We start from the raw sequence: 25,244 nt of genomic DNA, 5'->3' as shown, positions 1-25,244 counted from the left end.
TTACACCATGTTTATATATATTTTACACGGATCTACATTATGACGAAATTTTTTGATCTACATTATGACGAAAGTGTAGATGTCATTATAACAGAAATTTGAGATACATTTAAATGATAATTAGAACTGCAGTGAGCATCTAAAATTTAATTTATGGGTTTCTTTAATTTAATACTAAATTAAGATATATTTAAACAAAGAAAAATACACTGCGGCGAGCGTCTAAAACGCAATTTATGAGTAATAAAAAATATACATCGACGATATGACATGAGATGACGTCAAAACTATCGGGAGCGTTTTGAGTCCGATGACATTATAAAAACAACAGAATTACATATTGGATTTCATTCAAACCACTCTCTAAACACTCTCGGCACTAATAAGAACAAACTGTGAAATTGTCAGCGAAATCAGTCCAGTAGTTTTTGAGTTTGGGGTACATACACATACGAACATTGCCTTTCATTTATATACAAGATAAGTACGGTAGATGCATTTAAAGCTAAATTCGCACTCTGGAATTCTCATTTGATAATTTATCACTAGCAAACATTTTGATTCCTTATTGGAAGAATTTAGTATCAGATTTGAAGAATATTTAAGTTGATTACTTATTGGAAAAATTTATTATCACCTTGTGAAACAGTATGATGATATGTATTTATTCAAAGATCATTTTTGATCTTTGAATAAATTCGAATCATTTTTGTGCAAAGGTTATTTCGGGAATTTTTGTTTAAAGGCCACTTTTGTAAAAAAAAAAGACCATTTCGAAAATTTTTGTTCAAAAACCATCTCGTAAAAAAGGTCATTTAAAATTTTTTTGTTTTTTGTCATTTAAGAATCTTTGTATAAAGGCCATCTCCGAAAAAAAAGGTCGATTCGAAATTTTTTGTTCAAAGGCTATCTCCAAAAAAATGGTCATTTCAAAAATTTTTGTTCAAGAAGGCCAAAGAAGGAAAATGTTCCTCAAAGTATTACATCTGGTCACCTTATGAAACAGTATGATGATGCGTGTCTGTCACTTTAGCAAGTGTACAAATGGACTAGAAAGATTATGCCGACTCTTTTGGGATGAACGAGTGGTAATTTAAGAATACAAGTATGACATATAGAGATCTTTTCAAGAAGCGTCTTCAATCTGTAATTTAAATGTCTTGTATATTTGTCGTACTCGTCAGATTTACCTATACTGGTAGTGATTTTGAGCAAGGAGAAGAAAGAAGTTAAATGATCAATGAATAAGGAAAAAAATCTTACCGAAGACAGATTCGTTGTCCAGCAGAGTTTTATTTAGCTCCGACATCTCCGTACCGCCGCTTATGACTGAAGCTGGTGCATCGTATCTTCTGGGTGGCTTCGTCACTGGATTAACTGTAGTAATAAGGCTCTTCTCCATTTCGGGAATGACCGAACCTTCGATTAGAGCTTCGCCGTTCGACGAATGCATATCAGACTTTGAATGCCGCTTAATGTTATTCCTCCTGCAGAAACAGCAAATGCATAGCCCCAAGAATATCACCACAAAAATTGCTCCCACCACAAGTAGTATGATGTAAAGCAGATTGTCGCTGGCGCTTATACCGCCCCCGGCTGTACTGCTCACTCTGTTTACAATCAAAGATATAGTCTTCTCTTCGATACCGCCCGGGTTCTTAGCCACGCATGAAAAATCGCCACGATCGTGATACTTAACGTTCTTGATAGTTAAATTCACCCATCTGGTCAATTCTGCTCCGCTCTGCGATATCACATATCTGTGCTCTCCGTGCTTTTTCAATTCGTTGTGAATTATGCGATTGTTTTGAGCCCAATTTACATCCGGCGAAGGATTTCCGATTACTTTGCAGGACAATGTAACATTTTCACCGATAGCTTGGACAACCGTCCCTTGCAATGGTTCTAAAATTCTCGGTTTACAGGCGAAATCGGTGGAATTCAGATCGCTCCACAGCCGCTTTAACAATTGAGGCGGTTCTGAACACGAAGTCGGAGCCGTATAAAGATTCTTCTGAAAAAGGAAATCTCTAAATGATTGTAAATTACAATCGCATTTCCATGGATTATTATACAGTTCTAAGCTAGTCAAAGATTTCAGATCGCTTATTGTCTCTAACTTGATAAACGAAAGCTTATTGTCGTGCAACGTTAATATTCTTAGAGCCGGTAAATTGACGAACGTCTTCGGCGATATCCTGAAAATATGATTATTATTCATCTCTATCTTTTGCAGAAAAGTCAAATTTTTGAATAGATTGTCGTCTAGTTTTTCCAACATATTTTCGTTCAAGTTTATTATCCTCAATTTCTCTAATTCGTCGAACGTTTCGGCGTGTATTGTTTTCAAAGAGTTTTTAGATAGATCGAGCTCTATCATGATCCTCAACGAGCTGAATCCTCTCTTATCGATCGTCTGCAACTTGCAATTCTTCAAGATCAGTTTCTTTAGATTGCTCAAGCCGACGTTGTAGAACGCCTCTCTGCTTATTTCGTACAGGGGATTCTTGGACAAGTCCAGGGATTGCAGGTCATCGTTGAGGTTTTCGGGGATGGTTTTGAGTTCTTTGTCGGAACAAGTGGCCGCCTTGTTTCCCGACTGCCATCTGCACGAACAGACAGACGGGCAGTTGGACGGGAAGTCGTCCGATCCGGCGATGGAAGCGGTCAGCACGGCTAGACAGACAGAAAGCACCAAGAGATGACCCATCTTGCTTCCTGTGCGATGATTGTTTCAGATTTCATTCAATTTTATCGGCAAGATAACTCTGAAAATAACAATAAAATTGCATTAAGATTTGATCATTTCGAATGTTTAGATTGACATCAATAATATTTATACATATTTATAATTTTACATCAATTGTACTAATATTAAGCACAATAAAATGTGTATTACTTGGTGCACGGTTTAACGAGTAATATGAATTTATCACAAGTTTAGTTAAGCTATCGATAAATCAATAATGATAAAGGAGATAGTAACCGTTATACTATATTTATATAGGAGTATTAGATATGCATTTATTATAGGTATCAGAAGTTATATTTGCAGTAGATTTCATATTGATTTTATAGATTATAAAAATGAATAATTGTGGGAATATGCAAGATAAGTAGTTTAGTTTTATTTCTTCGAAATTTTGATATAATCAGATTTTAGCAAATTTGTTTTCAAGATTGTGTAGTTCACAATTTTTTATGTAGACAATATCGCAAACATCCATATTTTAAAGTAGGGTAAGCAAATAGTAAACTATTCAGTTGATGTATAACTATTGATAGTTAGCGTGATAATATGAATTTTGAGGTAGCAAATATTTGAACCATCAATTTATATAAAACTATTATTAGTTAATGTTACCAATCTATTGTAATTTAAATTTTTTTTGTCTCAATTGTCACAAACCATAAATGCAGATGTGACGAATCTTACATTTTTTTAATTAAAATCTTTGGATTTTTTCAATATTATAATTTTTAGTTGTACTTCAGATTTGAATTTTATAAATTCATATGTTGCAAAATAGATTTATATAGTAATCGTGTGTTTCTTAAGTAAAGTTGAGATCGTCGACCGATTAGTCTGTACATTATATGGAGTTATAAAAAAATATATCCTAGTTTATTTCTTATATAAGAAACATATTTTTAGTTTTTAAATTCTCTCTGTGACAAAGATGATATCCTTGCAGTACTCCTCTAGTAGTCATAAAACATTAAATGATTTAATATTTTATGACTACTAAAATAAATTTACATGTTTTAGATTTCCGTTGAATTTTCAACGGACAAAAATATGAAATTTTTCGAAAAATTTAATAATTTTAATAAAATAAAATTTAATAATTAATTAATTTAATAATTAATTATTAAATTTTATTTTATTAAAATTATTAAATTTTTCTAAAAATTTCATATGTTTGTCCGTTGAAAATTCAACGGAAATCTAAAACATGTATGTAAAAGTAATATATCAGCTGATATGAATTTGTAGTGCGACATATGAAGAAGCGCGGCAACTACGAGTACTAAAATCCCCCTCTCCCTACATCTTGTTGACGTTTATTGTATGTGAATACCGGTATGTTTACAAGTGTAAATAACACCAAATGACATGCAAAAAGTTGTTAAGTATGTTACTAAGATAAGCAATAACTTACTGTAAAGAATAAAAAAATTAAAAGGTTCGTAAAAACCCTGAATAAGTTGATGGAAGAGTTACCGCTTTGACAAGTAAATTTAAACTAGCATTTTTAGTGTTGCCATATAGCAAAAATTGTTGAGGGTGAAAATATTCGCGCGTTTACGAATATTTCACATTCCTCTCTATTAAAGATTTATTTAAAAAGGTAACAAATTCAATTGTCAAATATTAAATCAACTTGGACCAGACTAAAAAAATCTCCGTTACAATTTTATTAAAAGCCTAGTCATAATTATATTAATTAAGGTCAGAATAAATAGCAAATAATTAGAATAAAAACAGAATACGGCCAGACTAAAAATATAGGACGATCAAAATTAAAATATAGAAATAAAATATAAAATTAAAAAAAGTATTATAATATTTTTAAATATAAATGAGCTATAAATTATTTATTCTAGAAATAGCTTATAAAATATCTCGCTCGCAACAAAACTATAGAGCGGCTTCTATAAATAATGACATAAATTTAGGATGGAGCGGGGGGGGGAAATGAAATTTTGTGTCATAGGGCAGAGACGTCATTTCAGTTTTTTCCAGGGAGGGGCAAAAGGTGCCTAGCTAGTGGTCGATATTTTAATATTTCCATTATACCAATATTACGACTTACAATAGGAGAGCGCAAAAAACAAGTATCCCATCTCAGAAGTCAAAAATCTACGTCAAAGGAAATAAAATCGTGCTATCTCAGGGACGTCATTTCCTTTTTTTTAATATTTCAATTTCATTATAATTCATAATATTTCATTAAATTACATGAATTTTTCTGATTAAATTTAAGGGGGTCCTAGTTCAGATTCCACGAGAAAAGATATAAAATCGTACCATCGCCATCGCAGTGGAAACGCTCGGTTATCTAGCGTGCATATAGACTTTTTTGACAATATTACGACTAACAATAAGTGAGAATCAGATGACGCACATCTAAACCAAATTTTGACCAATAGCGACAGCGCAAAAATTCACGACAAAAGCAATAAAATCGTGCCGTCGCAATCGAGCGTTAACATTGCGACGGCGCCGACACGATTTTAAATAATAGTTATCAGGTTACATCGGATTTTCCAGAAAAATAAAGCAATACCTATAATATTATTGTACTATTTGAAACTAAAAAATCGCAAAAAAAAGACGGTACGCATTCTGTTTTTGTGAACAAGAAATAAAAAAATCTTATTATAAAGGCTGATGGCTTTCTAATTACATTTTATTATTGTTCTTAGACATTGTGTGAGTTTGATTAACTGAAAAATAATTATTATAATTACAATTTTGTAATTGATTTTTGAAAGTATGTTACAGGGCCTAGACACCAATAATTGAGCTTTTATCTACATTGATTTTTTGATAATAATTTATCATATAAATATGTCTTCTCTAAGAATAACGACGGGAAGGAGTTAAAGGTATAACATAAAATAAGTAGTGTAGTACTGAAAGTGCATAATACGATATTTTGAGCCCAAAGCAAAAAACCTAGGCATCACACATTTAGGCCTACCATTTGCAAAAAATTGCAGATGGTAGGCCTAGATATGATTGCGAGAACAGTTTCTATTGTTGTATTTATATATAATATATTTTTATATATGATATCTTACACAACTTACGTATGTGTGTGTAAGCAAATTAAAAATAAATTTCAATCAGAAAAAAACCCATTATCTAACCATTTCAATCTGATGATGATCTAAATTGATGACTTATGTTCAATGAATAAAATCAATTGAATTAATTTTATTATGATAATAATATTAATAATACAAACATAGAGACTTTAAACAATTATTTTGAGGAGAAGAATAAATCTAAAACTACAAGCATATAAAAGAAGCATTCATTTCATTAAGGTATTCAGCACATATAATATCTGAATTTCTACATTTTTTCAATAATATGTTGTTAAAAAAATATATAAATATTTTTGTGAAGACAGAAGAAGTTGTAGAGATTAGAATCTGTAACATCATATCGAATGGAATTGTGTTATTTCAGATTTAGATTAATGGTACACATTCATAAACTAATTGTGAGATAAGCAATCTTGAGTGGCATGTATATAAACAGGTGACGAACAACATGACTTAGTCGCCAATATGAAGTCAATAGCAGTTTTCCTCTTTGTCCTATTTTATTACGTATCCGCCGATACGTCCATAGAAGGGTAAGCTTACATAAATTAATGTGAATCACACAGAATATTATTTTTTGATGCTATTTTCAGAAGTCATGTGTATAATGTATGGCCTAAGACGAAGCAGGATTTCAAGATCTTGGCGAGCTTAGAGACGAGGATACCTGGATTAGACGTGTGGCAGAGGGCTCACGTTGAAGGGCGAGAGGGCAGGATATTGGTGCCTAAGACTGGACTGAAAAAATTCGAAACAATCTTGAATCTTAAAAAGATAAAATATGAAGTGTTCATTGAGGATGTGGAGAAGTATGATTTTTTTATTATTGTATTATTTTAATTGTTCATTACTATAAATCAAACGTATATTTAGAGTATTAAAAAATGAAGTCCAACAACAAAAAATAGCTAGATTACAGCGAGGAAAGGAGAAAATCAGTTTCACAGCATATAATCGCCATAATGAGGTATCTATGATACTATTAGCCTGTGCTATTTTGAGTTGAGTAATTTTTATAATTCAATGTAAAAATTTAGATCAATGCCTATTTGGATTCACTGGCGCTTAAATATCCTAAGATGGTTACTGTAGAAACTGCAGCTAGGACTCCTCAAGGAAGGGAAGTGAAGATGATCAAGATTTCTAGTACCCAATGGAGCGATCCAAGAAAACCTGTGATAATTGTAGATGCTGGTATTCACGCTAGAGAATGGATAGCTCCATCTGTAGCTTTGTACATGATTGAAAAGCTAGTTGAGAATGTCACTGAAAGTGATGTGGTCAACAATATTGATTGGCTGATCTTCCCTCAGTTGAATCCAGATGGTTACGAATACAGTCACACCAATGTGTGTATATGTAAAATATGGATCATATGATGAAATATTAATACAAATTGTTTTATAGAACCGCATGTGGAGAAAGACTAGAAATACAGTAGCATCGTCTTCCTGTCCAGGCGTGGATGGAAACAGAAACTTTGATTTCATGTGGATGTCTTCAGGAAGCAGCAGCAATCCCTGCGCTGATAATTACGCTGGACCCAGAGCCTTCTCTGAAGTCGAAACTCAAGCATTGAGAGATCAAATGTCAAAGTACAAAGCTAGAGCTAAGTTATATCTGGCTATTCACAGCTATGGAAGCTACTTTTTGTATCCGTACGGTTATGATGGTTCTTTGCCGCCAAATTATCCTGAACTTCACATGGTTGGATTGAAGGTCGCCAAGGCTATAGATGCTTTGAAAGCACCCGGAGCTAAAAATTATTTAGTTGGAAATTCAGCTACAGCTTTGAACTATGCGGCAGCTGGTGCAAGCGATGATTATGCTATAGCTGTCGGTAAGATTGATTTGGCATTCACTTTAGAACTGCCAGGAGGTGGTAATGTTGGATTTGATCTTCCACCATCAAAGATTAGACAAGTAGTTACGGAATCCTGGGCTGGAATCTTAGTGTTGGCCAGACATGTTCTAGAAAAGTATGGCATGAATTAGGAGCATATTTTATTCATTTATATAAAAAATAAAAATTATAAAAATTAAAAATAGTTTTATTTTTGTAAACCATATATTTTGCAATAATTTATTATGCCGTTATGTGTGCAAAGATAATATAATAATAGTAATTTATGTATGTTTCAGGGTCAAAATAATGATACAATATGCACGTAGATAAAACATTAAATTAGCTTTAAACATTTAAACTGTTATAGGTATTAAGCTAGCTATTATGGCTTGTTAACGTATATATGTTGCGCAGTGTCTTAGATGTGCGTATGTTATGGAACAGCGGGGGGAGTAATACGACTGTACGATCCTGTAGTTCTAGCGACTGATACAATCATGAGATAAATATATAATACTTTCACATCTAAACCTAAAATTAATTAACAACATTTATTTATAAAATATTAAGAAACCAAGTGTCAAAGCTAACGGTAAAAGATTGCAGTGCGAATTAAAAATAATATTTGGCGCTTCCATTTTTTCTGGGGATTTACTTGTCTATGATTAGAAATTTTTTTGTCGATGTTTAGATAATCTATATTTATATTTAAACGATATCAATCAATTGAATTCATTTTGATTAGTGAGTCATGTGTTGGTTCTCTTTTTATTTATATATTTCCATAAAAGTTAAAAGTTTGTCTGCCAAAAATCTTTAAAGGTTTTAAGTTGATAATCTACAAGTATGACAATTAGGGCTAGTTCAAGGGTGAGAATTTGTGGTAATTCTTAAACGCATATTTACAAAAATTTACAAAAGAAAATATTGGATATGCTGAAACAATCAAGAGCTTTATATGTAAGCAGTTGTATAAGGCACACCCTCTTCGAAATATTGGAGCTATAGCCAAAATAGCCAAGAGTCTTTTCTGCCTGATATTTTTTGTTTGTTTGCCGAAAAAAGCTTGCCTTTTATTAACGAAAAATTTTTTTTTTTATATAATTATTTTTAAGTGTCAGGACCAATCGTGATTGTTGCGACAAAATCAGTCGCAATACAACATAAAAGCTTATAATATAACTGCTTTATTTCGGTATTTTCACTTTTTGCTATCGGAGTTATACAAACGATAGCATATTCGAACGGATATAAATGTACATCAAAAGGCTAAGACAGGTAAGTGCATATTGTGATGGTCGGTGCTAAATACAAATGCTACGGTCAGGGTCAAAATATCTCCGCAAAACATGTACCAAGCTCTGAATTATATATGTATATATATAGATTAATGTTATATTTTCAGTGAAATCATGTTCGAATAAAATTTTATCAGTAGATATACATATATATTAACTAATAATTGCTAGTGAAATTATAAACTGCTCTAAAATGTATATAAAAAATAATTTGGAAGCTGCGAAACATTCATTTGCTGTTCATGATAGTTTAAAAACGTATTAATATTATTAAATCACTTTCATTAGAAATATTATTCTTTCAAAAGCTTCACACATAACCATAAAATTAACGAGAGTTCAGCTATTCCCGCACCAAGCAGAGACACAGAAAAAATATAGATTGGATCCTTGAAAAAAGCAGCTGCTTCCCCTTAGTCTGTTTGGCCAGGTCCAGCTAAATAGTCACCAAAATCTCCAGAATTAAACCCAATCTTAGAAATGACCGAATAAGTCATGAAAAAACATTGTACTTTGCATAATAGTCACTGACATAGCGCCGTATATTTTATTTTTTTATTTTATCTAAAAAAAAAATAATACCAGCAATTATTTTTCTGTTCGATGAGTTCGTATATATCGCTAAATCATCATTTTGTAATGTAAGTTGTCAATTATGCGACATTAGAACGTTGTGAATGAATAATGAGAAAAGAAGAGAGCCGAAGATACTGCCTTGCGGGACTCCCTAGTTCTGTCACGCAGGTAGTTGTACAGCAAGGCTTCACTATTTAAGAGTTTATATTAAATCGTCATGTCAGATAGTGTCGAAAAGCTCCTCGATATCTGAAAAAGGCAAACCGATATCCACAAAATTGAAAATAAAATAATCTAAATTTAAAAAATTAAATAAACACGTATTTATGATTCCACGCAATTTGCTCGAAAAGAAGCAATTTTTAATTTTTTTTTAAATTTCATTAGTATTTTTTGAAGGTTTATAATTATTTACATCTTTAATGGATAATATAACCGGTCGTCAAACTTTGTCGAGGTCCGTCAAAGAATACCCTGCCCTCCGCCGCCTCACACCAGGGTAACCAGAGTGCCTCCGAGTTTTGGCCATAATAAATAAATAAATAATACATCATTCGCACCACATACACTATTTAAAAAAAATGCTTAGCTCAGTTGTCATATGTTGTTAAACTAGCTATACATATTTTTAAAGAAATATAATATACTAGAAATAATCCCAACTGTACAAAAGGATAATATTAAAAAATATACTCTTAAGATTGAGTAAATATAATTATGAACAAAAATGATCGATCTGAACATAGGCACGAGTAAAATAATAATTTTTTTAGATTTATAGTAAATATTATGATTTTTATAAAATACAACAATATAATTCTCTTGAAGTGATTGGTTATATACTGACTAAAAATCTTGGTCAATATATTATTATTGAATTAAAAATAATATTTCTATCATAAAATGGTTTAAAAATAAAAATAAATATTTGGGATAAAAATTTTAAGGGTCAACAAGAGATGTAGACACATAATATTATATTTAAAAATATTTGTGTGTGTATGTATGTAAATTATAAATATAAATAAAAGCATATCTTAATAGTCAAAGGAAATTCTTTGGTAATAAAAATTTTAATACATTTTTGTCGTAAAGAATTAAAGATAAAACTATTTAAAAATAATAGTTATTTTATTTCTTTTTAGTAATAACATACATACAGGGGGACGCAGAAACACTTGAAATATAAATATAATATATAAAACATATTGTATATAATTGTTGTTATTTATTTAAATAAAATTAGTGACATAACTTTTAATCAAACTTTAGAAATTCTCGAATATATAAAAAGTCATAACGTAATACGACAGTTAGTTGTCAAGATGGATAGAATACTAGTGTTTCTTTTTGCTTTATTTTATTATACATTTGTTGAAGTTTCTATTGAAGGGTAAGTTGTTAGAGTTATTATATATATTTTAAATTAGAATATCATTATATATTTTTTTAGAAGTAAAGTTTATAATGTATGGCCTCAAACTAAAAAAGATCAGGCGATTACTTCAAACATGCATGCAGCTAGAATTTTAGTGCCTAAAAGTAGTTTAAAAACGTTTGAATCAATACTGGATCCTAATAGTATTGGTTATGAAGTATCTATTGAAGATGTAGATAGGTACAGTATCTTAATAATATAGTAATATGTTATATTATAGTAATAAATATAATAAAATAATAGAACGCTCAATAATGAAACTGTGAAAAATGAAAAGGTTGGATCTAAACGAATAAACGAGAGAATCAGCTTTACTTCTTATAATCGGCATAATGAGGTGTTTATGATATAAATTAAATAAGCTATGTATATATATTTATTAGTATGTTTAGATGAATGAGTATTTAGATTCACTAGCAAGTACATATCCTAAAACAGTGGTTGTTGAAACTGCCAATAAGACACCGGAAGGAAGAGACATTAAATTTATTAAAATTTCTAAAGACAAATGGGAAGATTCCAAAAAACCTGTTATAATCGTAGAAGCCGGAATTCACGCCAGGGAATGGATATCTCCTTCAGTTGCATTGTACATAATCAGGAAGTTGGTGGAAAATGTTACAGAAAGCGACGTGGTTGATAAAGTGGATTGGTTGATCTTTCCTTCGGTCAATCCAGATGGTTATGAATACGCGCAAACAGTTGTAAGTACACATTTAATAATAGAGATTTTAGTTTCTGTTAACGTTGATTGATTTTTAGGATCGTATGTGGCGTAAAACTCGCTCCGTGATACCAGATTCAGATTGTATTGGCGTGGATGGTAATAGAAACTTTGATATTAAGTGGATGGAGTCAGGAACTAGTAACAATCCTTGCGATGAAACATACGGAGGATCTAAAGCTTTTTCTGAAGTTGAAACTCGATCAGTGAGGGATCAAGTGTTAAAGAACAAAGATAGAGCTAAGTTGTATGTAGCTGTTCATAGTTATGGAAGCTACTTGGTGTATCCATACGCATATGATGGTTCTTTGCCGTCGAATCATGACGAACTCAACTCTTTGGGACTCAAGTTCGCAGAAGCAGTAAACAGTGTGAAAGAACCTGATGCTGATGATTATCGTGTTGGAAACACAGCTTTAATTCTAGGTGCAGCAGCTGGCGGAAGCGATGACTATGCGATGGCAGTCGGTGGGATGCCTATATCTTACACTCTAGAACTGCCAGGATATACTTATGGTTTTGAATTACCACCTTCAAAGATAACACAGGTTGTGACCGAAACTTGGGTTGGAGTTTTGGTACTAGCAAGACATGTAATTGAAAATTATAGCAATGAAGCAAAATAAGTTATGTATGTTAGTCAAAAGTATATTAATGAATATTTTTAGTTACGATAGTTTCATTACTTCCTTTTTTAAATTTATTTTCAACGAATTGCATATTTTGTATTGAAATAGAATCCTAAGGTTGTCACACAATAGAAGACAAAACAGGTAGTAAATGCACATTTAATATACTCTCTCATGGATATCCATACCATAAATAATTCATACGGGTCAACGGCGAAGATTAATCAAACGGCCAATTTAGCCGAAATAAACCCGTTCACAATTCTTCAAAGCTGCTTGCAGAAAACATCAATCTGTATGATTACTATATTCAGATTATTTTTTTTATAATACAACTGCGTCATGATGTATATCAAATTATAAATATACCATTAAATATTAACAAAAAAATAAAATAAAACATAATGCACACCTAAAATACAACATATTTTTCCCTAGCTCCTCATAACTATCGCCGAAAGCATCATTGTATTTGGTAAACTCGTTGAGAAGCTCAATGGCTCGTACAAGAGAAGACACATTAAAAGTTCAACTCACTAACTGCAGTATTTCAATATATTATAAGATACAAATTCAACAAGTCTTGGCTCTTGCTTCATGAATCTAGTATTTATGTATATATACCAAACTGCTCTAGCTTGTGTATACTGAGCTGCTCTAGCTTGTATATACCAAGCTGCAGTTTGATAAGCTGACTCAATGTTGTGAGTGAATACACCGTTTAAAATCATTGTATGAAAAGACTGATACTTTTTTGTTGCTAATTAAATAACCTTCTGATGTACTTAATTAAGTATTATTAAAATCAGGAATAATAATGAAAAAATGATTCTGAGATCTTAGCTTTCAATTCTGGGCAGGGTGAAACCGGTATACAAAAGACCACAAATTAACACTATTTCCAACACTATACACAATCAATTGATAAAAATTATAAATTAAATAACAAAAATAGTGATAATTTAAAAAAATATAGCAACACCACGTGACCAGGTCGAGGACGAGAGCGACAGTTAGTCTCCGAGGATGAAGAGTAACGCTCACATACAGGTAAGATCGCGATGGCATCCTTAGCCAATATATATATATATATATATATATATATATATATATATATATATATATATATATATATATATATATATATATATATATATATATATATATATATATATATATATATATATATATATATATATATATATGTGTGTGTGTGTGTGTGTGTGTGTGTGTGTGTGTGTGTGTGTGTATGTGTGTGTTTGTGTGTATATATATGAAAATATACTTAAAGCGTATTTGTATAGTGATTAATATTAATCTCACGTATTACTTTAAACTAGATTGGTTAGAGACATGTATATAAAGAAGTAGCAGCGTGTGCTTTTATTTAATCAGTCATCAATATGAAGACAGTTTTGTCTATTATATTTGTTTTATTTTTTTATGTGTCTGCTGACATTTCTCTTATAGGGTAAGTTACTATTTATTATTTATATATACATTTTATTATTTGGTTGAATTTTTAGAAGTAAAGTTTATAAAGTATGGCCTCAGATAAGAAAATATCACACCATAATGACTGGTTTGGAGACAATTATTCCTGGTTTAATTGTGTGGCAGAGATCCTTGGTGAAAGAAAAAGAAGGTAGAATATTAGTGCCAAAAAATGGCTTAGAAGTTTTTGAATCAATATTGAATCTTAATAGTATTCGTTATAAAATATTCATTGAAGACGTGGAAAGGTATAAATATTTTTAATAATAATATATAAATACACTTTTGCATTGTATTATATTTAATAAAATATATTTAGAATGGTGCAGAATGAAATTGAGGCAAACGAAAAGGCAAGATCTGATGGAGGAAATGGAAGAATTGAATTTACTTCTTATTATAAACATAGTGAGGTATTTAACTCATAATATAAATAATAAGCAGCTATTTAAATTTAATTTGGGTATTCATTATAAATATTTTTAAGATTAACGCATATCTGGATTCATTAGCAATTAAATATCCTAACACAGTGACGGTTGAAACCGGTAATAAGACACCGCAAGGAAGAGAAATTAAACTGATTAAAATTTCCAACAATAAGTGGGATAAATCAAAAAAACCTGTCATAATAATTGAAGCTGGAATGCATGCTAGAGAATGGATAGCACCCGCGATGGCTTTGTACGTAATCACCAAGTTAGTAGAAAATGTTACAGAAAGCGACGTTGTTAACAAGTTAGATTGGTTGATTATTCCTTCAGCTAATCCCGATGGTTACGAGTATACTTTCATTGGTGTAAGTTGAAAATGTATGATGTAGTATATTTTATATTTTAATAAAACGGATATGGTTTTAGGAACGCATGTGGAGAAAAACTCGCTCGGTTGTCCCTGGTTCTGAATGTATCGGTGTAGATGGTAATAGAAACTTTGATTTTGAGTGGATGGTGTCAGGAGCTAGCAGTAATCCTTGTGATGAAACTTACGGAGGACCTAAAGCTTTTTCTGAAGTCGAATCACAAACAGTGAGCCATCAAATCTTGAAGAACATGAACAGAGCCAGGTTATATATATCTGTTCACAGTTGTGGAAGCTATGTATTGTATCCGTGGGGCTATGAAGTGTCCTTGCCAGAAAATCATGACGAACTTGAAGCCATAGCAGTAAAATTTGCCAAGGCAATTCAAACATTGGCAGTGCCCGGTTCTCCAAATTATACTGTAGGAAGTTCGGCGCAGATTCTCTATAAATCGGCGGGTTGCAGCAAGGACTATGCTATGGGGGTTGGTAAAATTCCCATAGCGTATACAGTGGAATTACCATGCGGTGGTAAATATGGTTTTGACCTACCGCCTGAGAATATCAAACAGACCGTAACAGAAACGTGGGCAGGATTCTTAGTAATGGCCAGACATGTCATAGAAAATACCAAATCGTATTCTTAGGTTATCCTATTATTTTACTTTTATAGACAACTTTAAAGAGTCACCATTGGGTCCCTTATTCTTCCATGTTGCGGACTGGACGTTTAATATCGCTCTTCTGTTAAATTCGCAAAATAAGCTCATGGGAAATTTAAAATATCATTAAAAATTAAAAAAATAAAAAGTAATAGAATTGACCAGGGATGTGATTACAGATTTTTTCAGGAGGGGGGAGGGGCAATAGTTGGGCAATAAATGGTCATTTTAGTTGAAATCGTGTAATTTTACTACCACCTGCCAGATAAATTATATTTATAGTAAAAATATATATCTACCAGTGAAAAAGTATTCCGGTACGATTTCACTAAAATGGCATATTTTAAAAAATATTTTCTGAATAGATAGGAGAATGTTCTTTTTTTTAGATTTTCTTCGAGGGATAACCTGTAAATTTTGTACTTAGAATTAGGAGATGCTGTATCTGAGGAGCTATTAGATATGTACCCTTATTATTTGTTAAAGTAGGGTCCAACGGGTTCGATGCAAAATATCCGTTAATAAATATATTTAAAGGACATTTGTTCGAATACGTACACATGTTTGTTAAATTCCGATTCTTATTAAATCCAAGGGACACAATCCTAATAGTTTAATGACTATTTTAACTAATTTATACGATTGAATATAATCTCAAAATTAGTATTTTATTATTTTAAAATTTATTATTGGAATATTGATATTGTGTTTATAAATTATAATAAAATTTTTAAATAATGTTATTAACAAACATATTTAGCTTCACTTTACATATTGAAATATTGTATATATACATTAAAATTACCTAAGATACATAACAATATATATTTATGAAATATGTAAGTATGAATATGTAAAATACGAAAAAATATATAAAAGTATACTAATTTTATACTAAATATAAAATTCTTTAGTATCAAAACCAACAGAGGCTCTCAAAAATTTTGGTTTAGCACCCTCAACATTTTAGTATTTAAAATCAGTGTCTCTTGTACAAAATATTTATGAAAACATTTTCATTAATTATTTTATAGCACTAAAATAGGCAAAATAAAGATAATTTGTGGTATCTGATTGATACTAGATTCTTTTTAAATAAATTTATACATTAAAAATAAATTTCTGTTTGCCTTTCAGATTATTGTTCGTTGCTCATTTTAGTCGTTTTTGCTATTTACTGTCAAAAATACCACACATCATCTTTCTCGGCAATCATAATACAAAAATAGTTTCGCGCAGCTATGCTCAACTCAAATATAAGTCCTAATTAAAAATAGATACATTAAGATTAAGGTATGAGATTTTATTGTATTCAACGATTGAACATTGAATACTGTTTGTTGAAAAAATCTTACAGTATTTCTGTACTATAAAATGTTTCATTATCATACAAGAAGAACGTTTTGTAATAAATCATGAAAGCGGTGATATGTTTTCTTCCTAATCCTAAAAAGTTTTGCCACAACTGTTGAGCTTTTGTATGTTTGGAGTGCCGGCAAACTTATTTAACAAAGAATTATACAATTCAAGTAAAAATAGCAAATTACTGCATTCTAGGTAAGCAAAAATGTGAACAATGGTAATGAGTAAAATGATTGTCAATACATTTTGGTCGGTATAAAATATATTATTTATTTAACTATTATAGTTTTTTTTTTACACTAAACAAATTTAATAAAAGCTTTAATATTATAATTTATTTTTTAATGCACGAAGGTGATTGTTTATTACATTGAGGAAACTCACTACATTTTTATTTTTGCGATTATACAAGTTTACACATCCGTACAATAAATATACATTTAGTTTAAGTACATTATTTTTAAACCATATTATACCTAATTCATTATTAAAATTATCTACAACTTCTTTAAGATTATATATGCTAGTATTCGGTATTAAAAACCTAGCCCAAATGTTCGAAAGGTGTCCCAAAAGTAAATATTTGATAAAATACATTTAACTTAAATTTTATTTAATAGAATAGTATACAAATAACACTTATCAGAAGTAAAAAATCTACGTCAAAAGCAATAAAATCGTGACGTTGCTGTCGTAGTGTGAACGATCGGCTAGTCACTACATATTGTATTAGGCTTTAATATATAGCATACGTTTGCTGCTTTAGTGTGTTTCGAACCTTAAGGAACAGATTTTGCAAGAATTCCAATTCAAAGAAGCATGGACTGACTCATAACAATATTTTTTAATGAATGTCAAACGTAAAGATAATCCACTTTAGACGGTAAAATGTCCTTATCAAGGCGTGCTATTTATAAAAAGAGAAACGTAAAAACTTTACGAGGATAAGAATCTCCTGATATTACTTTCTTACAGCCCCTACCCCAACGAAAAGATTCTCTCCCCAAAGGGGTAAAATAATCCGCAAACATCCCAAGGCGACGAAACATCTGTTTTGTTTATAGCACGTGTTTCAAGGTATGTGTTAAATAAAAACGGTAAAAAATCATGCAAATATATGTGGCGTTAAAAATATTATAAAAAATCGTTTAGTGTATGATATTTTGTCTAGATACATATAAGTTTGCTTCAAAGAGATGTATTCTTAAATTTACTTTTTACTATTTTATTATTTAAGGTATGAAAAAAGTAAAAACACACAACTTGTTGAGTCTGACGCTTCATATATAAACGTCAAACAAAGTTTAAAGCCGCATTTAGGCCATAGGTAAATTGGAATGCATGCAACTGACATATCCTTTCAATCTTTTGTATGTTAAACGGTATGGTAAATTGTTTTATATACTATTACTTAAAAGCCATGTTCGATATTACTCTACTGATGTGTTGCATTAACTAGCAAGGTGTTTTAATTATTATTCTTTGTTTAAAGTATTTTAATAGTGATGATAAAACAATATGTTAGGTGTAATTAACTAAATTGTTTATTATCTGGCTGCAAAATTAAATAGAGATAAATGTGTACAAATAGTAGAAAGAATTTCGTGTGTGCAATATCTGCTTTTGTTCTCACTTCGCCAGCCATCCCTATCATTAAAAAGGGCGCAGTCTCTTTCTACTGATTATTGAGTTTGGGATGACATTTTCAAGCCCTCTCTTAGTTCGTTGTGCTAATATACTTTGAGATCACAACTCTCACTTTAAATGTAAGTCCTCACAATTTACCGTCAAACTCTTTGACATTGACACCTTGAGCAATATTCAATCGTAAATAGTGGACAACGAAGCGATCGGTTGTGAAATTTATTTTTTATTTACGAAGCGGTGGCGCGCAAATTGAATTTTCCCAATAAACAAGCCCACGATCGGTGGGCTTGGCCGCAAAGGGCCGAAACGAAATGAAAAAAAGCCCGGAAGCGTAAAATGTAAAGTCACATTAGGCGGCGCGGTAAATCACCGCACCGATGAAGCGAACCAGATTTTTTCTGCGGGTGGCGAATATTAAAAGTCATGAATAAAACATGAACGGAGCGCGGGGATTGATGCCGGGACCAGAAATGGACCGGTGAAGTTGACAAATGAAATTTTGACAGAAAAATGCAAAACGACCGAGCAGTTGTCATACAGGTATCGAGTATCGGGGGAGAAAATGCGGGGAAGCCCGTGATCGATATGAATATATTTTTGTTATAGTCACTCGAGATAGCATTGTCCATAATAGTAAAATTGACACAGTGAACATATTTTTTGAATTTCAAACCTATATATATTCGCCACTCTAATCGAAAAATGACAAAGAGTATAAATTCTATGAATCGCGAAAGACCATTTAGCACAAGAACACATACATATGATAGGACATGATTGCTTAAAGCACTTAGAGACGTCTTATTCTCAGAAAATAAAGCCATTATACACTAAGCCAGAGAGGCAATATTTAATTTAGGATTCAACATTATTTTATATTTATTTATTTACAATCTGTTTATAGATAAACAATATTTTTTTCCGATTAAGATATTGACATGTAAAAAAAACATTACATTGGCTGCCTCTCCATATTTATTTTATTATTTCAAAATCAAATCTATTTATATAGTACTAATTTATTTGTTTGTACTAATTTACTATTTTACATTTATTTTATTAGACCGTCTGAATGGTATGTCAGATGGTCTAAATCATTCAAGTCGTTTGGTGTCGTCATATATACAGTCGAGTAGTTCGGTTGCCATTTTGTTTGAGTGGAGTTTTAGTCTGTCTCTGTATGTCGTGTATTTGTTCGTTATTTATTATTTCTTTGTTCGAGTAAAAAAAATATTTCTTGTGTGTGTTGCGATAGACCGTTGGCGTTCCATATTTCGGATAAGGAGTTGTTTTCCTCTAATATTACGATCGGTTGCGTAGCGTCAATTCTAATTTTTTGTACATACGTTGGTTTGTTCTCGGTTGACTATATTGTATTTGCGTTGGTTGGTTTTATTTGTATTTTTTTGTTTGAAGTTGTGGATGCTATTTTTGTTAAAGTTGCTTATATACCAGACAACCACTATAATTTGATGGGTGGTTTCCAATGAAATTAGTTTTGTCTTTCCTTTGACATTTGCTAGTTAAATGCATCCCTGCACACTTGTGATACACCTTTGTGATTTATTACAATATTTTTGGTGTGACTGTATGTTTGGCATGTCATATATTGTGGTATTTATTGTTTAGCGTGCGAAGCTTTAAATTTTTATTATTAATTTTATCTTAAATATATCAAGCATTTGGCTAGAGACGGAGTAGTTTCGAGCTCACCTCGAGTCCACCCATGCCACGTGAGACAACCAGTTTATTCTCACTCTTAGTTCAGATACCTCTATGCAATATATTCGACTGTGGCAACCATATCGCCAACCAGACGTTCTTTTCAAAAATACTCTAAAAGCTAAATAATTCAAATATTGTGAATCTGTTCTCGAATTTTAAAGCCGAATAGTATTGAAAAAAAAACGTGATTGAAGTTCACCTAACTTATTATTGATTATTAATGTAGTTATTATATTACTAAAGCAAAGATAAGCCCATTTAGAGTCGTTGAGAAAATTGTAAATATTTTTTTGCTATTTAAATACTTCCGACCTCTATAAAAAGTTTTAAAAAAGCATGAATATTTTAAAGCAAATTTTCAATTTAGAAAAATAATTTTAAATTATGTATTTTTCTTAAGAAATTCTCGAGAAAAAACACTAGTCGTGATGATATAGGTATTATGGCTCGTCTGTAATGCTGTGACTTTGTGGCGTCTTTGTGTCCTTTCACTATTGCGTCTCTCACCGCTTTTCTCTTTTCTGTTAAAATTCCGATTTGAGACAGCTCTGGTGAATCGCAGATGAGTAAACGGCTTAAGATAAAATATGGTCCATATGTCTACTTTAGCGATTGCTAGCTAGTAGTTCGAAGAGCATTGGTAATATGCGCAAGGTTGAAGGTGTTGTCTCTATCTTCTCATACAAAGATAAGATTTTATTAGCGGTGATAATGTATGAGCAATTCTGTGTCCATATATTTCTTTTATTGCCGCTGATATTTTGTTATGATGAGCGAATTTCTGTTCATTGTTCAAGCGGTCGTTATGATGTCTAATGACGCAAATGGTTGAAAACTCTCACATTGTGAACTTAAATTGTATGTTTGTCCACTAATATCTTGATTGTCAGGCCAAGATACGGGTTTTTTAAATTATTTTTTTATCTAAGAAAATATCTTAACATAAAAAATCTTACAGTTGTATAGCACTGTTTATTTAAGTGTTCTGAAACATATGATCTGATACTTTAAACAAAAGTATATTTATAAGTCTTCTTCAAAGTAATGAATAGAAAAAAATATTTATCTTCTCATTTGTTAATTAATTAATGATAAATTTTTGCTTTGATGTGCTGTATTTTGCGAAAGTAATTTGTACTTCGCCTTGTGAGCAACATTCGGACTATAGTTTCAGGAAACCAGTTGTTTGTGGTCGACGTGATAATACAAATTTGTCTTGTAACCGCTAACAAGCAACACTGGTCCATACCCTTATGCCGTATAATAAACGCAGCATCTGTTACATTAACCAAGACAATATGCAACATCATCTCATGGTTTAAATTATTAAAGATATTTTTAACATAGCATACACCTTAACGGTAAATAAATAAATAAATATATAAATAAATATTAGGTATTTTTTTTAAATATATTTTTTTCATTAAGCTGAAACAAATATGCGAAATGCCTATTAGATTAGAGAATGTATATAAAACAATTTCTCTTATTAGAAAGGATATATAGAAGAATAATAAGATATGAGTGATATTCAACGGAATGTAGAGATACATGGCTATTCAAAATTAAAGCGATTTTTTCACTCTACTAAGAGATAATCGACATTTTGTTTTTATTTTTAGCAATGTGGTGGTAAAAATAAACCAAATGTAAGTTCATGGGAAAAATAATAAAAAGCCATCCGTTGTCACAAATTACTTCAATCAAAATTAATAAATACTATTAAAATATAAAAATTAAATAACTTTTGAAATATTCGGCTATCGGAAACTGCGAGAGTTATGTTTGCACTACACTCTCTGGAAGTTGTCCGAACCGAAGTTCAACTGAAGTCGGCCGAGGTCGCCGACTTGCCACAAATTTCACACTGCCACAAATTTCATATGCCGTCCAGACGGCGGGCATGAATGACGTATGCACGTCGGCTGTTGTCATGTACAGCTGACATATTTGCACGCGATCGAAAAATGTGCCAAATAATCGCAATTTTTAAATTGTCATAGCATTCAAATTACGCTACTGATAATTATAAAAGTTTGTGTGGGCACTCACCAGTACAATATCAGTGAAAACTTTTCGGTCGTAAATATTCAAATTACGCAAAATCTTTGTCGGTTTTTGCAAAGTGCCATAAGGCATAAAAATTATACTTCAGAATACGAACAACACATCTGTGACTATCCTAGAATTTGTCGCCATCGATTCTAAATAAGAATTCTTTATGGTGTGACATTTATATAAACCGATCTAGGAAAATTCATAAGGATATTCGAAACGATTTTTTTAACAAAATCAAGTACCACTAATTATTTTTTATAATTTAATTTTAATGAAAAAAAAATATAATAACGATATCTATTAAAAGAATATACTATCAAAAATATAATTAATCTATTTTGGTGCCCTAAAATATTCAAAGATGTCAGTAAGAGTTTTTTTAATTCCACGATAAGCATGTTGTATTATAACTTGACCACGTGACCACGATGCAGCGCTCGACATGCGTGTTAACCATAGGACGCCTACGCGCATACTGAAATTGAACCGAGCTACTCGTCTTATCTAAGTTTGTGAAAAACCATATCATTATCTCTCTCACTCTCGTCACTTAACACGCGAGAGAGCGAAAGGTGCAGTATCTCACCGCTCGCGCTCAAAAGAGCAGCTCCGACTTCGGTTTCTTTGACTTTGGTCCGTTTGCCGACAATGTTCGGAAGCGCTCGAAGCTGGCAAAGTCGTCTGAATTACACCCACTTTACCTCCCGTTCTCAGTAACCTCGGACAACTTCCGAGAGATTTTAGACCGAACTCGACCATAGTAACTCACTATATTCTCCGTCCTTGGCCAAATTTGGCCAACTTCCAGAGATTGTAGTGTAGACAATATGTGTTAAAGAAAAGAGTAGACGTCTTCTATGCTGTTGGAATCAAGAAACTTATTCATGGTCCCTCAAATTGTGGAATTGACAATGGTATGTTCCAAATGTGTACAAAAATTATAATAGATTTTGTATATATATTTTTTGGGAGTAAAATAAAAATACCTTTGTCAGAACCATTCATAATCATTGTATTAGTTTGTAAGACTTGTTAAAGGGTCTAAAACTAATTGATTTGTGTCTCTCGAATTTAATAAAAAAACAAAGAGTGGATATGCGTATCCATAATAATTTTCAAACTAAAACCGTTGGATCTTATTTATATTCAGAACAAGGTGAAGCTACGCCAAATCAATCGAAATGAACTAAAAAAGCCCAAGAAAAGCATTCGCTTTTACTTCGACTTTCCGATTCAGTCCAGCTAAAGAAGTTACCTCAAATCTCCAAAAGTAAAATTTGATCCTTGGTACGATTTGGAGACTACTATAGCAAGAATAGATTTTAGATTTATGAAATAGGTTCTATTGATAAAATTTTGTGCTGAATGCATAATTATTTTTATTAAATAAAATATTTTTTGTAAAAATATCTAACAAGTTTAAGGGTGAACGCATTTGTCTAATCTCTTTCACTGCAAAGCTGGGTTGGTGAATGGTGTGAGTATGGGAGATCATACATTTTGTGTTGAGTCTGATTTCTAGTTTCGTAAGAATTTAATTAATAATCTATATATCTATCCGGTATAAAATAACTGCAGAATAAAATTATTCATTATTTTATAAGGCGTTAGTAATATATTTTAGAATCGAATTTTTACTATGCTACCTAGAAATGCATTACAAAGTGGCAATGATTATTTACTACATTTATCTAATCTGTTTTCCCTGATATGAGAATAATTGAATATTTCAGTCCACTTTAAAGCAAAATAACTGATTTATATATATATATATATATATATATATATATATATATATATATATATATATATATAGGTTAAAATAATGTATACTCACATTATTGTGTGTTGTTGATTCCAGTCAATCAAAAATGATGTTCAATGACCTGCAAATATAAAAATGCTTGTTTATACAAAGTAAGTTTTCGTCTGAAATATTTCATGTATCTGACGTGCTTTGAGCTCATTCTCTTTGTGCGCAGTTGAAAAAAATAACCACGTTCAAATAGTACGCCAGAGGACAATTTGTCACCACTCAACTGACAAATTGCAGTTTGTTAGCAGACAGACGGGTTCAGAGTGAAAATTTTCAAGTGCAATTTTGTCGACGAAATGTTACTTAAACCGTTATTTTAACACAAATTTTAACGACGGATATGTAAATTATTTTCACAAATTTTGCATTAAAGCTCTTCATTTTACTTCCGGTTTTTGTATTAAAATAACATATTTTTATAGCAATATGTAGATAAGGATACGCGTTTTTATATAAAAATAATGTAAATAAATCAGGTTATTATGAATAAATATAAATCGAATCCTAAGATAACAGGATGTGCTCCGGAAGAAAGAAAATCTTTATAAATAGTATTAAAATTTTATTTCAAAGGACTAGTTATATTTAGTATATACATTTATGTACATAGGTTATTCAAAAAGTTACTGAACTTTTAAAATCACATAGTGACATGGTTTTAGTTAAGTTGTTATTTAAAAAAAATATAAACATAAAGTGAATCGAATATAAAGATGCATAGTTGAATGAATAGGTAAAAAGTTTACCGTCGCGTCAATTAATCACATATAAAATGATGTAATTATAGCACATTTTACTTCATTCACTCGCTCATTTATTGATTAATTAAATGTGTGGAAAGTCTAAAAATATATTTTTTAAATCAAGACATAATTTAAGAAGTTATATATTGTTTTAAAATGTATATGAAACGCAATTTGATTTATTCGAAACGTTCCTTTGCTATTCCAGCCCAAACCTAATTTAATATAATAGAAGTTCAAAATAATTAATTAGTGTTAGAACTTTTAAAATTATATTTGCAATAATTTTATTATCAATTGCTTTATGATTTCAATGAAATTATTTATTCACTGTGCGGATGGTAAAAATATCACATATTAAAAAACATTATTTTCAATTTAAAAAGCCCAATATATATTTATATAAAATATGCTATAAATTGTTTATGCGATCAATTGCTGGCGGTGAATTACGGGCGATAATCAGTTTACTAAATACCATCTGCCTTTCTTTTATTGCTTATATATTATTACAAGAACAAAGAATGCATATTCAGTTTATAGTTATGTAATCATTTAAAACGGCCCGCCTAACAGTTAATTAACTG

The 25,244-nt window shown here is 31.0% G+C and overlaps 4 protein-coding genes across 7 annotated transcripts in view; 3 read left to right on the top strand and 1 right to left on the bottom strand.

Annotated features, from left to right (window-relative positions):
• The window catches only part of kek5 (leucine-rich repeat, immunoglobulin-like domain-containing kekkon 5 protein), a 653,879-nt gene that overhangs the window by 2,993 nt on the left and 625,642 nt on the right, over nt 1-25,244 (bottom strand). For 3 of the 4 annotated variants that reach the window (XM_088194859.1, XM_088194856.1, XM_088194857.1), the window contains exons 6-7: nt 23,936-23,984; nt 1,264-2,768 (exon numbers count right to left, since the gene is read on the bottom strand). In XM_088194859.1, the coding sequence (XP_088050985.1) occupies nt 1,264-2,710 (1,447 nt within the window). In that variant the 5' untranslated portion in view covers nt 2,711-2,768; nt 23,936-23,984. The remainder of the gene's footprint in view (nt 1-1,263; nt 2,769-23,935; nt 23,985-25,244) is intronic. The other variant, XM_088194858.1, reaches the window with a different exon arrangement.
• Nucleotides 6,275-7,884, top strand: LOC148231298 (carboxypeptidase B-like). Its single transcript, XM_088194123.1, has 5 exons — nt 6,275-6,371; nt 6,432-6,647; nt 6,712-6,805; nt 6,876-7,187; nt 7,246-7,884. Exons 1-5 carry the CDS (start codon nt 6,304-6,306, stop codon nt 7,831-7,833), a joined length of 1,278 nt encoding a protein of 425 aa, XP_088050249.1. The 5' UTR covers nt 6,275-6,303; the 3' UTR covers nt 7,834-7,884.
• Nucleotides 11,389-12,346, top strand: LOC148231297 (carboxypeptidase B-like). The gene is made up of 2 exons (XM_088195927.1): nt 11,389-11,700; nt 11,759-12,346. Exons 1-2 carry the CDS (start codon nt 11,389-11,391, stop codon nt 12,344-12,346), a joined length of 900 nt encoding a protein of 299 aa, XP_088052053.1.
• LOC148231296 (carboxypeptidase B-like) lies at nt 13,925-15,291 on the top strand. The gene is made up of 4 exons (XM_088195925.1): nt 13,925-14,091; nt 14,163-14,256; nt 14,331-14,642; nt 14,704-15,291. Exons 1-4 carry the CDS (start codon nt 13,925-13,927, stop codon nt 15,289-15,291), a joined length of 1,161 nt encoding a protein of 386 aa, XP_088052051.1.

This window comes from Plectrocnemia conspersa, unplaced genomic scaffold (genome assembly GCF_051122295.1).
Source record: "Plectrocnemia conspersa isolate PC_06_02 unplaced genomic scaffold, ASM5112229v1 ptg000010l, whole genome shotgun sequence".
Lineage (NCBI taxonomy): Eukaryota > Metazoa > Arthropoda > Insecta > Trichoptera > Polycentropodidae > Plectrocnemia > Plectrocnemia conspersa.
This window is presented reverse-complemented; position numbering and strand designations above follow the sequence as displayed.